The sequence below is a fragment of the Coturnix japonica genome, chromosome 1, assembly GCF_001577835.2.
Source record: "Coturnix japonica isolate 7356 chromosome 1, Coturnix japonica 2.1, whole genome shotgun sequence".
In the NCBI taxonomy this organism is placed as follows: domain Eukaryota; kingdom Metazoa; phylum Chordata; class Aves; order Galliformes; family Phasianidae; genus Coturnix; species Coturnix japonica.
Window position 1 is genome coordinate 52,016,269 of NC_029516.1, and position 17,692 is coordinate 52,033,960.

General features: G+C 39.0%; 1 protein-coding gene across 12 annotated transcripts in view; it reads right to left on the reverse strand.

Annotated features, from left to right (window-relative positions):
• The window catches only part of ERC1 (ELKS/RAB6-interacting/CAST family member 1), a 274,077-nt gene that overhangs the window by 209,726 nt on the left and 46,659 nt on the right, over positions 1-17,692 (reverse strand). For all 12 annotated transcript variants that reach the window (XM_015865493.2, XM_015865524.2, XM_015865513.2 and 9 more), the window contains exon 3: positions 7,163-7,579. In XM_015865493.2, coding sequence (XP_015720979.1) covers positions 7,163-7,579 — 417 coding nt within the window. The remainder of the gene's footprint in view (positions 1-7,162; positions 7,580-17,692) is intronic.

Consider the following 17,692-nt stretch of genomic DNA (forward strand, 5'->3'; position numbering starts at 1 on the left):
TAATTAAAATCTGCTCAGATAAGGCAAACAACCTTTCTTTTCATGAAGCATTATAAAATGGCAACATCACTCTTCAGCAGTACTCCAATGGCAGGTATAGATGGCACAGCTTACCCTTCTCAAAGAGCTCCATGCTGCTCCTGTTTTGCTGTCTCAGTATCAGATTAGATAATACAAAGCCAAGTCAACTACATCTATATTATAGCCTTATGCCTCTGCTTTCTGGAGCAGGGGAGGTGCCAAGAATGGGTACTCACAGAAATTTTGTGTTCGTTCCCATAATAAAGTAAGCACTGTTTGATTCAAAACAACCACAAATAAGGATCAGTCCTTCTAATAAGGCCATGCTAGATAGATAGTCATACACTTCACAAACAGGACTTTGTTTGCTTGCCATTTCAATACACAGTACAGATGAAAACAAATAATAGCTTTTTTCTGCCATAACCTCTTTCCTTAAGCTCCTTTTAAATGAGTGTCCCTATGAACAATCCATTTCAGTGATTGCTTTATATACAAAACCATCCTTTATCTGGTAAGCACTATATTCCTAACTCCATAATTCTGTTCTGCACTTGGTTGTATTAGAAGAGCAGGCCTGGAATAACAGTTCAGATTTTTCCTACGTTTTCTAATTTTTGTTTGTCAAGTGAAGCTGTTTCCTTCTCTATGATGTTGTATGCTGTCACTCTCATCCTTATGCTGACATCTCAAAGAACATCACTCCACCTCACCTCCAACATCCACTTGGCCTCAAAATTTGAGCCAACCACTCCCTTCCCCCAGGAGAATACCAATTCCATCACCATTTAACTTCAAGGGGCAAGGACCTGCAGCTTAAACTGAGGGAAAAGGGGGAAATGTACACTTGTGAGGCCCCATCTGCAGTACTGCGTCCAGGTCTGGGGCCCCCAGTACAGGAAGGACATGGAGCTCTTGGAGCGGGTCCAGAGGAGGGCCACTAAGATAAATGATCAGAGGGCTGGAGCACCTCTCCTAGGTTGAGGGAACTGGGCATGTTTAGCTTAGAGAAGAGAAGGCCCCGGGGAGACCTCACTGCGGCCTTCCAATACTTTAAGGGAACATATAAACAGGAGGGGAAATGTCTGTTTATGAGGGTGGATAGTGATAGGACAAGGGGGAATGGTTTGAAACTGAGACAGGGGAGGCTGAATTTAGATATGAGGAGAAAGTTTTTCACTCAGAGGGTGGTGATGCACTGGAACAAGTTGCCCAGGGAGGTCGTGGATGTCCCATCCCTGGAGGCATTCAAGGCCAGGCTGGATGTGGCAGCCTGGTTTAATGGTTGGTGGCATATATGTATATGGCAGGGCGTGGGGGGAAGGAATGAAACTAGTTGATCATTATGGTCCTTTTCAACCCAGGCCATTCTATGACTCTATGAGGCTTCTTGGACAGCAAATCTGACCCAAGTCATTTGTAGGGCATGCATATCCTTCGTTGTAAGTATGTGTTAGAATTTTCACAGGGGAAGAGAAACTAGCACTGTACACAACTTCTGCATCTTCTCAGGATAAGCCAAAGGTCAGGGCAATGTGCTATCAAGACTTTGAATGCATGTTATACAAAACATTATAGGTTGAAAGCCTTCAAAGGAGTAACACGTAGATACCAAAAATGCACAGTAACCAATGGAAAGAGAGAATCCTTGGGAACTTTCCTTCATACATCCTCCTCAGTTCTCAGGAGAGAAGACATCATCTAAAGGTATCACTATCCGGGCATAAGGAATACAGTGACATGTCAGTACATTCTGGAGATTCCAGTTAGTGTATGCCATCACAAATTTATATTTGGCTTGTAGTATATACATGCTTAGTATCAATCCAGAGGTGAACAGTTATCAGATTAACCACTGTTGAAAGGTTGGTGTTGATATCCCCAGTGAAAAAGTAAGAAAATGGGACAACATTGCTGAAGTTTACTGTATCTGACAATAATATACACCGAGCAGCTTATTTTTGTTCCCCCCGGGTAGAACAAATACAGATGGTTCTGTTTTTATCCTTTCTTCTAGGCAGATGGGAAATTTGGCCTATTTTTTTTTCTTCTCCAAAAACTCAAGAAGTTACCTCTTTATTGAATGTGACATTATTAGTGCATAATCTCAGGTCTTTGTTCAGATACGCATATCCTTAAAGACAGATGGTAAAGAATAATTCAAAAGAGAAAGGATTAATCAAGTTGGTGCAATGATGTTAGACTGTCCTTATCAAGTAGCTTGACCACAGTTCTCTAACACCAGGCATGGATGCAATGACAGCCATGCTAATGTTTTGTGTACCTATTACTGTGCACAGTGGAGAAAAATATATTTCCACCCAGTTCATCTAACATTTTGGAAGGAGTGGGGAGGATGTCAAAAGGAGCACAGCAAGTCTTGTTATCTTTAGAGCTATGTGCTGTCACTGCCACCACTGATAATTCCACAGCAGGTGAGTTTGGAACAATGAAATGGCAGTTAATGTCACTCAGGAGTTATTCTGGAAGTTGTAAGTTTAGCTGCAGGATTTCATCAAGTATTTTTTGCTGGTATGATAATAATCCCATATCTGAAAGTTTGGTCTAGAATACCAACAGTAAGATGAAGAATTTTCAGTAAGACTTAAGAAGGGGTATTCAAAATAGCAGTCTTCTTTTTATATGCTCTGAAGCTTAAGCTTGTTTTCTGCAGCGGAGGAATGTGGAATGCAATGCAATCATACTGTCATCTGCTGAAGTCACTGCATGCAGATCTGTGTCTGTGCCCAGATGTTCAGTAAGACATTTTTCATTTCTTGTGTTCATAAGAGATTGCCCTCTCTATCAGCGCATTGCCAAACACATACTACTTTATGCTGGATACCAGATCTTTCCTATGAAGAAGTATGGAAAGATCATTTGAATTGCCCACAGTTCAGGAAAACACCCGGGGAAAGTCCAACAGGATCAAATTGATAGAGATATATCAATCACACTATCTAGAGGAAAATCAATTTCATAACCTTTCAATAAACTGAGACAGTGCCCTGGGATATTATCAAAGATATGCAATATCTTCCATATGAGGCACACGTAAGAAGCAAATGACTTTTCAGCCTGCAAAAGGAGAGAACATGGAAAGGATATGATATAAAATCACAGTTGGCACAACAGTGCCAGTAGTGACCACCAGTTCACTGTTTTCTGGAGCAAGAATCAAATGAGATACTGGGACATAGGTTCAAACCCAAAAGAAAAGAGGTATATTCTTCCTGTTGCAGACAACAGGCCTGTAGAACCACTAACAAGATGATGCCACAGGTGCAAAAATTTACATGGGCTGGACATGACCCTGACTAAGTACTTGCATGGTAGATTCATGGAAATTACTAAATTGACAAATCACAAGAAGATCAGGAAATCCCTGAGTTGTATATAATTTGGAATATAGGGCAGTATTACAGAGAAGTACCATGTTTGCCCTGTTCTTATCCTCTCCCAGGTGCCTGTGCATGGCCACTGTTTGAAACAGAATACTGAATGAAAGGGATATCCAGTAAGCTTTTCTGTAGTTGTAACTGTGAAGAGCTCAGACTTGTGATTCTGTTATGAATTAACCTTTCTTTGGAAATTAGTGCAATCTTTAGTTCAATCTCAGTATCAATAGAAACTAATAAATTTATGATTACTTTCTAAGGTCAGACTGCTGGCCACTGCACCTGCACCACCTGAGACACCATCTGATGTCCTTCAGTCTCAATATCATCTTCTGCATTACAAGTAAGCTTTAAAGCTGGAAAATAAAGGAATATCTTTTCCTTAAAAATATAGATTTTTATTATTATTCCTAGCAAATATCTTAAAAGTTTAATACACTTAGAAATTGTAACCATGGATTCTGACATCTCAGAACACGCTTTAGTTAATATGGTCAAAACTGCAACTGAAGCTTCTGTCAGCTTTTCTGATGTCTTAAGAGTATGAAGTATCCTCGCAGCTCATGAAAATCCATTTGCAACATTACTGTTTCCTTTAATAGCTTTAAAGAAGAGTTTAGCAAGTCTCCAGATACTGGGTATACCAGTTATAGAACAACCAATTAAATAGATAGTTTTCTTCAAGGCAGCTCAAAAAATTGCGTAGTTAGTATTTGGAGTAGCCAAGGGCTAAACTAAGATAATAATATAGAAACACGGATAAACACGTAACAGAAGATTAGGTACACACCTAATATGGAGAGAGCAGCGGTCAAAGGCTTCATTTTCTGGATGGAGATCAGTAACATGTGGTGCCCCCCCAGGGGTCAGTGCTGGGACTGATACTCTTTAATATCTTCATCAATGACATTGATGAAGATTGATGTAAGATTGAGTGCATCCTCAGCAAGTTTGCAGATGAAACCAATATGTGTGGATACACCTGAGGGAAGAGATGCTGGTCCCAGACAGGCTTGAGCAGTGGTCCCAGGAGAAGCTCACAAGGTTGAACAAAGTCAACTGCGAGGTTTAGCACCTGGGTCATGGCAATTCCCATTACCAGCACAAGCTGGGGAATGAAAGGATGGAGCACAGCCCTGCCAAAAAGGACTTGGAGGTACTGGTGGATGGGAAGCTGGATATGAGCCAGCAATGTGCCCTTGCAGCCCAGAAAGCCAGTCGTATTGTGATCTGCACCCAAAGACACATGGCCAGTAGGATGAGAGAGGTGATTCCCTGCTGTGCACTGGTGAGGCCTCACCTGGAGCACTGCATCTGGATGTGCAGTCCTAAAGACATGGACCTATTGAGAGAGCATGTTCAGAGATAAAACACCTTCCCTATGAAGACAGGCTGAGAGGGCTGGGGCTGTCCATCCTGGAAAAGAGAAGGCTCCAAGGTGACCTGACAGCACCCTTTCAAGTATCTAAAGGGAAGCTACAAGAAAGAAGGGGACAGACGTTTCAGCAAGGTCTGCAATGACAGGATAAAGGGAAATGGTTTCAAATTAAAAAAGAGTGGATTTAGGTTGGACATAAGGAAGAAGTCTTTTACAGGGAGGTGTGGCACTGGAACAGGTTGCCCAGAGATGTTGTAGGAGCTCTGTCCCTGAAGTCATTCAAGGCAAGGCTGGATCAGGCTCTGTGCATCCTGATCTAGCTGTGAATGTCTCTGTTCACTGCAGGGGAGTTGGACAAAGATGACCTTTATGGGTTTCTTCCAACACTACAGATTCTAGGATTCTATGACAGCAACTCTGAACCAGATCCTGTAGGGCAGAGCAACTTTGTGCCTAAGAATCCTTTAAGTTTACTTGCCAGATTTTACTAGCCTGAGTTAATAATCTTGGTTCAGCTGCAGTCAGCTACAATTTTGCAATATCCCCTGATTTTCTCCAGCCTTCTGGACGCCCATGCACGAGACTGTACTCTGTACTAACAAGCTTGAGTTTAGTCAGCATGGTCAATTCCACACAGAGATTATTTGGCATCTCTCACATGACATCATGTCTCCGAGGCTACTGGGGTGCTCAGCTTCAATGCTGAATTCCACACTGTATCAACAGCTTGAGCTACTAGTCACAGCATACCCACTTTATCCTACTCAGTGCATTAGAAGGAGATTGGATAGAAGGAGATTGGAAGCAAAGAGCAATTAGTTTTAAAATACGATAGATAAACAGCATTTGCACTTTCAAAATCAATAGTAATCTCTACCTTCCCCAGGAAATCTTTTAGCGTAAATGCTAAGATTTAAATGACTGATGATTTCCAGACATTTGAAAATGAAGCAAGAATTCTTCTCGCTCAACACCTACTCATCATTACACAGAAACAAAAGAAACTGCATTCCTAAAAAATTACACAGTTCCTGCCAGCTTCTCATTTAAGTTGTCGGACTTAAAACAGAAATAAATTTGGCCATTTGGGGCTCTTCCTGAAATAGATACAAGAATTGGAACAGAATTATCATTGGTCGCTAAATAAAGGAAAAATCGTAGTGTAGAAACTCTGGAATCATATTATCTTCACTTCAGACACTCAAGAGATTACTGCTCTAAAAAAAATAAATCTGGCCTAAATCTGGCTCAGAAATGCAACGGGCTCTTGCTTTCTTATATAAATGTTTACAAGAGCACAAGTACAATGGGTTGGTCAACAGAAAACATAAGTAAGAGGTACGAGGAGGTATTTATTTGCTGCAAATGCTCATTTCAAAAATCTCTTTGCAAGACCTCACTTCCTTGTTGTTGTTATTTTTTTGAGAGGGGGCTTAACTTTTAGTATGTCCAGCTTCAAAACCATGTTGAATCATGTAGTAGACATACAATGCATAAAATAAGCCATTAGTTTCAAACAAACGTTACACATACACATATCAGTTCACGCATTCAATCCAGTAACGAATATTAAATAATCTTAACAGAAAATCTTACCATTAGTGAATACATATATAAAACATACTGAATTACTTGTTATTTAGAAGTTAATATTGGAATACTTTAGAAGGTCAGTTGACTAGAATTGGAAAATGCATTTAATGTCAAGGAAATTAAAGAAGCTGGCTACAACACAACTCATTTATTTTCCTCTGTTTTTCCAAGATACTCATATTATCTGTAGACTAAGATTTGTAGTAATTAATTTTGGATTGTTAGTTGTGTAGAATGCCTGCCCTCATAGTCTTATGCTATGAAACAGATATAGCGTCTTTTCTGTTTTCAGAGGGGTGGGGAAAAGGTTTGCAATGTTTGCTGCAGGGTCCCTTTAAGTAATCTTTTTTTTTGGCTGTGCATCCAGGGCAGCTAATAGTTTTATCAAATACCCTTCTCAGCAAGATGACTGTTTCCATGGAAACTGTAGAGCAATCATCCATTACTCCTGCAAAGATTTCTCTCAGCTCTCTCCTAAATACAGGTAGCTACTTTCTCTCAAATCAAAACAGAATGGAGGAATACATTTTACAGACCATGTAACAGTTCATCTCCAGAGTGTAACACCAGGGTGATGGGGAAAGTGGGACACAAGGTACAACACCCCAGAAACCACATGTAAGAAAGAGAAAGAAATTTTAAGAAAGGGACAAATTCTGTTAAATCTGCAATGTAAAACACAGCTTGTAGAAGGATGGAAAAGTCTTTCCTTGTAAATATGAAATCAGAGATTTCAAGATCAAAGAGTTGAACCCAGAGCACGGTCACATACCTCTCTCAGCATGTTGTTTTCCTTTTCCTTCTGTTCGAGAAGGCTCTCCAAGTGGTGTACATGCATCTCTGCCTCAGCCAACCGTCTTGTTCGCTCGTGATCTTCCTCAGTAGCTTTTGCTGACAGACCTTTACTCTGCAGCATCTCCAGCAGCTTTTTGATGGATTCATCACGTGCATTTAAGGTCTGTTTCTGTGTCTCAATACGCAGTTCCATCTCTTCTAAGGTTTTACGTAAGAGGAAGAGTTCCTTGGCCTGGCGCTCATGCTCTGAGTGAAGACGCTGAAAGTTTTCCTCTGTCAGCTCTGCCACAAAGGGCTCGCTGGTTCTAGAGCTGCTGTCCTGCTGGAACAGTTGGTTCAGGTCCCGCTGGATCCGAAGTTCATCTTGAAGAGCCTGGATAGTCATCTGCATATGCTACAAGAAGAAAGAAATAAAATCAGAGGATTCCCTCCACTGAGAAATAAGGAGAACAATATAGACCACTTGAGTCTTCCTCGACTATCAACAAAAAGAAAACCGCAGCACTGGCAAACCAACATTGTTTTTTCAAAGCAGAGTTTCAATGGTTTTCTACAGAAACTTCAAGTCCCTTTTTTATACATGGTAGAAGATGCTTAACAATGGAAATCTCTCACTCAAGTGACTATCCCACTTCCACCAACTTGAATAAGTCATCTTTTCAAAAGCAAAAATATCAGTAGGCAAAATTTGATAGTTTTTTTTCTTCTTCTTTTTTCCTCCAAGTTTTTGTTTATCCTACAGAAGAATTCTGCATAAGAACATCTGGATGAGAATTACTGCCTTGGCAAAGCAAAGGGACATTTAACCATAAAAATATATGGACCAGCTAATAAAGCGTAATCGGCCATGAAAGCCCCTTAGGTCTATAATATCAAAACTACACCTAGCACAGAACTCCCCAAGTTGACTTACAGATGAGATTATATCATGTCAAAAAGAAACACAACTACAGAGAAATGGATACATGCTGACTACAGTGCATACAATTGTATCTATTAGGACCTTAGTAGAGAACAAACTATTGCCTTACAAAGAGCAACATGCAATCCATCAAATGATCAGAGACATTTATGGTTGTGCAAGACAATAAATCCTATCACAGCAACTGTGCATACAGTAGTATAATATACTGGAATAAAACAGGAGAAGCACAGCTTGCATGGGAAAAAGTCCTTAATTTATATTTCTGTAAACATTTGTAATTTCTCTGTAAGACATTAGTATTAATTCAGTAAGAGAGAAGCACTAAGACACTGAACGAAGATCTGATTACCACAGATGAGATACCCACTGAGTGACATATCTTTACCCATTTCTTCTCATGTGGCAGCCATGCTTATAATCTTGTTTGAACACGAGCAGGTCAGTCTCTAGGGTTTACCTTCACATTACAAAAATCCAACATCTGCAATAGTTACTTCCAGTATTCACAAGTGAAGTATTAGTATTATCAACTGTTATCAAACAGTGCAGAAGGCACACCGCGATACTATGAAAACATGGCAGAAAATATCACTTGCAGTAAACATATCTAGCTTTAAACTACTTTGGAAATATTTAACGTTTAGTTCGGTTGAGTGGAAAGATGCCTAAAGGCAGTCAAATATCATTTTCTTTATAAAAGATCAAATTCTTCCTCTGGCCTAAGGAGAGTTCTCAAAACTTAAAATGCTGCTTCACAATCAGCTCATCTATGTCCACAATGCTATTAAAAGTACAGCCCATGTCTCTTAAGTGGCTGGCACTAGGAACTGAATCAAAACTTCACCAAGCTGGAAACTGGCCCCACCAAAACAAAGACTCTTCAGCCAGCTTTCTGATCCAGCTGATAGTGTGACTACACCAATGCTGATCCTGGCTCAACATAGGAACCATTTTTTATGCTATCATCCTAAAATGAAACCAGCTTAAAAGTGTAGCTTCACAAATGATTTAAGGTGCTGCAATTATCTTTTCTTCAATAACAAAACACTTGGCAGACAGTCATGCTGTTATTAACGTAAAACAATAGGTTATAAAATGTGTGATAACTAAGCACAGGTTTATTATACTAGGGAATAACTGACTACTCTTATTAAGTATGCATTATCTATTGGTGGGTGCTAAGATTTAGTTTCAAATCGACCTCAGTAATAGAAAAGAACAGAAACATCTCAAGGGAATCAATCTGAATTTGGAAAACCTTTTTACCTATTTTTTGGGTGTTTTTTGTTTTGTTTTGTTTTAAATAGAGATTTTCAATTTCATTTCTTGTCATTTCTCCAAAACACAGTCAGAGTAAGAATGTCAGAAGACCTTCAAGCTTAAAAACTGAAGCACCACTGCAAATGTGCCAGCACACAGGTAGGCAATCAAAGCTACCACAATCTGTTCAATTAACATACATTGATCAAGCTGTGAGATAAAACTCTACTTTTCTCATTAAAAGTTGGTCTTATCTGTACCTATACAACACCACCAGTCAGTAGGACTAAATATCAGCAGTGAGAAAACATCCTTAAATTTCCTTAAACTTAAAAATAGATAACCTCACCAGACAGAACTTAACAATTTCACGCAAGTTAATTCCATCTGTAAACAGGGCTTTGAAGAGCTCTGCTTATCCAGAACCCAGCTGTGTGTTGCTCTGGAGCTAACAAACAAGCTCCTACATGCTTCCACCTGCCTCTCCACATACTGCCTCTTCAGCGTTTCCTTTCTTAGGAGTGGGAAAAGAGCTTCTGAGCAACCACATCATCTACTAAATGAGACGACTTCCTCTACTCAGTGCTGTCTCAGAATCGAACTTGGGCTATTTATAAACATCAGTGGACTAAATCACCACAACAAAATTCCTGCATTAGAATTGCAATCAGCTGATCTGCTGTGAAATCTTAATTCGGCTTACATAGGCTAACGTTATGTCTCATAGACCCACAATATTATGTCCCCTAAAGCTGGGGAAGCACCCATTATAACATCTGAATCAAAAACCAACCAACCAAACAACAAGAAAACCCACCAAAATCTGCTGTATTATTCAATAATTAGATGTGAAATAAAATTTAGTACTAGTGACAAACAACCCTTATGAGGATCCATCAGTCTTAAGCAATGAAAAGAGAGTTAAGGAACACCCAGTGTAACTGGTAGGCCATGGCCTTGAATGCAGTTTTCAAGGAAATATTAAGGATTAGGGAGCCAGGAGGGGTTAGCATTGACATTACAAATTCCTATCACTGTTCTCCAAGCTGCTCAGCTAAGAAGAAACTTCATTATGTGCAAGGTGGTGGGAAAATAAGCCACAGAAAATTATTCTATGCTTCTGACACCCACTCCTTTCCAACATGAAAGAGGTATGCAAAATGAGTTCTTTTCTCTGCTTTCCAGCTTTTTTCTTTTTTAAATGTTTGGGTTTTTTTTCAGAATAATGGAACAATGTTCTTTATTAGTTGACATCATAAATAAACTAGTTTTTCAGATGTTATGTCCCTTTCTTCCACAACCGTTCAAAGAAAACATCCTTTTCCCTGTGAAGGAGCAGACAAGCCTTAGCTTCTCATCCATTTCTCAAGCTTCATTAAATCAGTGACTGTCCCAGAAAGGCAAAAATCTTTTCCAAGTCTATGTCACATTATTATGTCACATCAGCCACTTAATCATATTTCTAGGACCTTTCCGGAGACCTCTATCAAACCTGAAAAATACTGCTGAAATGATCCCATCTAGAAACAGACAATTAAAAATACCTTTACTACCATTAAGCTTGGTTACATCCTACTCTACTGGATAAAGTACCAATCATAGTCTTAAATAGTTAAATAAAGATAATGCATTTAAAGTCAAAGCAATTATGTTCAACCTATTCTTTACTGGAAGCTTATTGCTCTTATTTCAGATCGTGAGGATTCGCTGTTTTTTTCCAGTAAGGAAAGTTGGTCTTTAAGCTTCACTACAAATTATATCTTCAAATTACAAAGGTATTTTTGTAAGCATAGCTCCCTAGTAAGGCTATTTCTGGCTAGTGTACTTTCATCTTAGTACTGTGCACTACTAGGACCATCTGAAATGTAAATCTTAAAACATTCAAGGTGCAAGCATAATTTCTTACAAGGTGTTACACTGCCTCTATTACCTCCATGGAGCAACTTCAGGATTGCTAATTAGCACAGGGATAGGGGCTGCCTTTCATCCAGTAGCACAAAATTTACATTGGTAAGCAGCAGAACATGATTCATTTTCCTTCTCTGCCTTACAGGTTTCAAATTCACATTTCCCACACCTTGGCATATTGGTTAGTTGACTTTCCAACCTACAGTATAAACACAACCAATGACACAGAAGTTCCTCCTATCCGGTTCACTAAAAACCCCACTGTTGCAGTCTCAGGGCAATGTAACACACTTCTTGCTATCCTGTTGAATTTGGGAACCTTGCTGCAGGCAGCTCTTTTCATCTCTCCACGTTGAAACTTTTCCATTTTGCATGAAATATTTAAAGATCCAGTAGACGTGACAGAAAATACTACAGAGAGCTCAATTTCGTATTCTAATTGGTAGCACTCACAAGAGCAGAAAGACCTGAAGTGCAATTCTTCCAATTAATTTAAATGTTTGTCATCGTCTTACCATTCCAATGCAAGTGAGAGACATGGATTTTAATACAATGAGACAGAAAAGAGAATTTAGTTGATACTTCATAGCCAAGACCTCCATTCTAACCTTAAATTTTAGATCAAAAGGAGGCAAGCATTGCTACCAGCATGATTTCCAACAGAATAATTATATTGTGACATACGTTTAAAATAAAGGATTTCCTTATTCATCTTTGCAAGACAGAGATTGACCTCCCAAGCTAGGATATTTCAGATTCTGGTAAGCATTTATGTGCTTGTTTTTAATTGCCTGGTTTAAGTTATTCACACTGCAGACACCGTCTTTGTAACTACCTTAACAAGATACGTAACTCATCCCATAGTTTTATTCACGAAGGCCAACTGAACTCTACAAGGACTGGAAGTATGTTATTATATATACATATTGGTTATTTGGTTTTTTTGCCCTCTTACATTGGGAGAATACTGACGTCTCTCATATTAATGAGCAAGAGAATGTGGAGTGATGGAAAGGAATGGAAAGAAAGATACATTCCACAAGCATACATTATGCAGTGTTTCTTAGAACAGCTTCAGTCTGGGAGATAATGATTCAAGTTCTTACAGGCCATCCTTATGCATCCCATGCAAGGCTCCAGTCAGCAGACAATAAGTTGATCTCTCACAAGTCATTCCTATAGAAGGCACTGAGAGATTCTACTTTGTATAAACTTTTGACTAGTGACTGGCTTAGGTATTTGAACACACGTCTATCACATCCCAGTGTCTTAAAGGGAAGCTGAGTCTCAGCACAAAGTCCTTGAATTAGCCCAGACGCCACTAAGGATCTCCCATACTCCAGTGTGCATCGCTGAACAAGTCTATTTCCTGCTCAAGGGTTGATCTCATCTCACTCTTCATTAATTTTTAATCAGAAATTCCACTCCAGAGGGAAGAATTTTATTCCTAACAAAAGCGTTGCTGAAATTGGCAGATTCAATAATTCTTCTCATTAAAAAATATTATTGACAAACTTAGCTACTGAAACATTTCCTGACTACTTCAACTGTAAGCCAGGACATCCTGTACTGAATGACAGCTTTATGATGTGCATATATTTGGCAGTTTTCTGCAGATAGGCTCAGCAATCAAGCTGTTCTTCATTAGTAAATAGTAAGTGCTTGGAAAGACACAGGACAGGTTTGCATTTGTTATGTCACATATTCAAGTACAACCCCAGGGAGGAGAAAAAAAAAAGAAAACAAAGAAATGGATGTAATGTGTTAATTGACCAAAAAACGGGTTTTTGATGTTGCCAGTTTATAGGTAATCTCTTTCATTCAGCCAACTATGTTTACTGCTGGGAAAAAAAAAGAGAGAAGCTTACAGGAATAAACACCCTTCAAGGTCTGAAATAGACGCGCTTGTAGCACCTACACAACCTACATTACTTTTACCTTCATTACTTTTACATTGCTACCACTCTGAGAATGACAGAAACAGTAATTACAGTATCTTTTACATCTGAAGGACAATTCAGTAAGGTCCGCCCTCAAATGTGCAGTACAAGAAAATGGCAGAACCTACAGGAGTCCATAACTATGCTTTTCTTGCCAGCAAATCTGCAAGCACAATCACAGACTTTTGCATTGTGACGATTCTGTCAGTGTTCTTCACAATAGAGGCATTTCAAACCTTTGCAAGAGGATGAACTGCCCTAAGCTCCAAAGGGATCACATGCCAAATCCTAGAATAGTTTGGTCACTATGGGAAATCCTTCTCTCCCATTCTCAAAGAGTTAATGTTTTGGCAGCATTTCTGGGAAATAGATTCTGCTGAATGCACAGTAGAAGCAAAGGCCTGGCTGTCTGAGGGAGTCCCTGCTGACATTCAGCTGCAGCCCACGCAAAGAAGCTGAAAAAAGGGCTAATGTCAGGTGTCCAGCAGGGCTGGCATGAAACAGAACTTACTGATTCCAGAAACAATGCATATTCCCCATAAGGTGGATCAGGGGCTTCAAAACCCTTATTTGAATGGAAATGAATGGGTGATTTTTATAATGTTTAGCTTAGATAGAAATACAGCTATGAATGTAATAGGATTTAATCTGTGAGAGTTAAAGAAGCAGACTTGTATTTTAAAGAACACCATCCACTGCATTACCTCTGAGACAGCAGAAGGGCAAGATAATAAAAAAGTGCCATAGATAAAGAGCTTAAGTTGTCAGTAATGTATTTTTCTGCCAAACTAAACTCACACAAAGTGACTCATTTGGCTTAAGGGGCCAGGGTGCAGCAGCCTAATTCCTTTTCTGTTGTCTGTACCAAAAAACTCAACACACACACACCAGCAGAAGTGAGTTTAAACTCCAAAAGCAAACAGATCAGAAACCAGCTAGTAAATTTGTAGCCACAGAAGAACTAAAAGTGCAATTCAATAACTGCATATTAAGTGTACAGGTAGATGAATAATAAAGGATGCAAGGTAAAGCAATAGAGTATATCAGATACTAAGTGTCAAATGCCAACAAGAAATATGTTCACCTGTGGTAAAGAAGTGTATCTTACAAAGAAAAAAGGAAAGTTATTTTCATTTTCAAGGAGCGAAGCACATCTATAGGCTGTTTCAATAGAATACCTGAGGTAGGTAGCCTATTTTGAATAAATCTGTGAGTGCACTTGTGTGATAGATATATAAATTCTGACTAAGCATAGAGAAACCTACTAAACCTTTGAAATAACAGTTTATCAATGCTTGGGCAATAAGTATAATTCTGACAGTTGTCCAGCATCTTAAAGGATGAATCAGTTTGACCTCTGTGGCAGATACTATCAATGGCCTAGTAGGAAATAGAGTTCAGAGGAAAAGTATCTGAGGTCTGACCAGTTAGACCCACCTATTGTGTGCCTAAGTTTCCAAAGGTATAACTACATTAGTATTTTAGTGTGCTTCAAAGAGCTTTTTCTCATGCAAATCTTCATAGCATCACTTTATGTCCTTTGAGTGTTGGCACGCTGATTCTGCAGTGCAGAAATTGCATTAAGTGCCCCATATCTTTCTTCTGGTATTTGGACAACTTTTTAATTTTAGAATTTCTCAGGAGATCCCGTGTTTCCTTTTAAGGAACAGGAGAAATATGTCATATAATGTATCACAGTAAAAAAAAAGATTGAGAGCTGTGACTGGGAACGGATGAGAATTCATTCCTCATTTCTTCAGACAAATCTGTAGATTATATCTATATTGTTATAAACCTGCTGTCAAATAACTGGACGAAAGTCAAAGGAAAAAACTTACATCTTGACAACCTGCATGGGAAACATTGCCCACTCCTCTGTATGAAGATAAAAGTGGGACAGTCTTTGAGAAGGCTGCAAATGAACCACACTGTGGACAGCACTGAGGTAGGTAAAAACTCCCAGTAGCAAGCTATAATGAGAGCTCTTAACAATAAATTATTAAATGGAGAATAGCAAGCTTCAGGGTACCATTGAGAGCTCACAGCCACAGATGGCAAGAAATTAAGAACTATCAGTTAACTGTTTACGTTGGCTTGGCTTTTTTTCTGCTTTCTTTTGGGTACAGAAGGATGCTTACGGCATACACCTTCTGTGAGTGTATCCCAGTCTTAACTTGAAAGCTACGAGGCAAACACACCTCAAAAAGATCCTGTAGGAGGACGTGTGACCACCAACAGAAACAGATTTCCCTCCATTTCATGAGTTACACAGAGTCATTGGAGAGGAAAGCAAATGTTCTAGCAATATGTGAAGAGGGACTGATAATATGAATAGAAAACTGTGCCTTGGAAGCGGACAAACAGTTTCAACTCATTGGGTAGACATAAAAATTACTGTCCTGTGTTTGGAATTTAAGTGCATGAAAGTAGCTTTGAAGCCACAGTCTTCAAAACTGGATTTACAGCTAGGAGTTGGAGGACCCCCACATAAGGAAATTTTATTTTCCTTCATGCTTTAAGAAACTTGTCAAGACTACAGAGCTCTGATCTCTGTAGATTATGATTGCTCTGTAGGAACTGAATATATTGTAAAAGAATAATTGATAACAATTAAAAATAGCAATGATTTGTGATGGCAGAAACATTAATGCACCTGATTGCAATAACTGATTTAACCAACCATGTGCTTTCTCATGTGCTTTTAATATAGAAGATGACTACAGAAGCCAAGAATATACATTCATACAGGAAAATTAGGTCTTAAGTTCCATCCCTAACCTTTCCTGCAAATGCCTTACTAACACATAGTTAAAAAAAGAAAAGTACTGAAAAACAAAAATTATCATTGAATGTATTTTTTCCATTTCTCAATAATGTTTTTAAAGATATTTTGATCCAGAAAGTCTTTAACAGCAGTTCTCCACATAATCACAAACTCCATTTCTCGCTACGTAACACCAAGACAAATTAGATCCAAAGACTAAGGGAAAGCAACTGCGTGGTTAATAAAACAGGCCTGAGAAAAACAATTCCTAGATGAGTTGTCTCAAAAATTTATTTCTACCATCTGTTTATCACTGCCCAGAACCTCAGGAGATTGCAATTGTCTTAATTCCTAGTCCTACAAAAGGAAAATGTTCATCCCATCCTGGATTGTGATTTCCTTCATTCTTCTGTGACAGGGAAAGGAAAGGAAAGGAAGACAAAAAGAATGAACAAGCTGTGAACAACAGCACAAACAAGCCAGGAAGCTTAGCAGATAAAGTACTCTGGCAAACATAGGAGTGACACCTATTAATTATGTCAGTTACTGTTGAGAAAACCCTTGCCCAAGTTACATTTACTGGTACTTGTTTTGATTGCTAGGACTAAGGCATCTAAAGCAAATAAGTAAGGAAGGTAAAGAGAGAACCATTAGCTATCCACTTAGGCAGTTTTAGTTTTGCTTTAAAAAAGGACCAATAGAAGGTAAGACAAACAAACCATCAAGACTGCTAAAATTAGTGTGTATACATTTCTTATTGCCTTCTCACACAGTCTGGGCCCAGGAAATGCTTTTTCAGAGCCATAAACTGTCTTGATGGACAAGAAAAATAACCTCTCATCATACTGACTGATGTAAAACAACTCACTGATGTAAACCCCATTGATTCAATCTTGTCCTTGTACACTACCTCCAAAAGTGCCAAAGCAGAATACCTAAGGAAAAATGAGGGTAAGCATATTTCTTTTCCAGCATCTGCAGCTGAGGGATTTCCTAAATCTGAGCCAATATTTCTGTGACAAAAGCGGTAATATAAATAAATAAATAAATAAATAAATAAATAGAACTAGTTCCACCCCTGTAATGATTTCCACCAGTGTTTGCACAGCAGAAGGAAAAAATCACCTCAGACACGTTTAAAAATAAGTGTGTTCAATTATTGAAACAAAAAGCCATTGTCTTATGAATTAACTGTCCTTAAGGAAAAAAAATAAAGACATGTTCTACAAATGAGCAACACTGATATTTTCTGTACTGATTTTAACCTCATCTAATTTCCTAAGAGACTATCCAAATTGGGTTAGTACTACACTATTTAAATATCATCTTTTATTTATATACAAATACGAGCTTTGATGATTTGCTCCTATGCTGATAAAGAAACAAAGCCCTTGTGTATTTGAAGTTTCATATTTATTACAGAATCACGGGATGGTTGGGGTGGGCAGAGCCCTCTGGGTACATCCGCTCCAAACCCTGCTCAAGAAAGGACACCCAGAGCAGGGGGCCCAGGACTGCATCAAGGTGCTTTCTGGAGATCTCTGAGGACAGTCCACAAACCCAGCAGCCTGTGCCAGCACTCCATCATCTATACAGCACAGAAGTGCCTCCTGATGGTCAGACAGCTTTCTGTGTTCCAGTTTGTGCTCTCTGCCTCTTGTTTTGGCACCAAGCACCACTGAAAAGAGCCTGGATCCATCTTTTCATCCT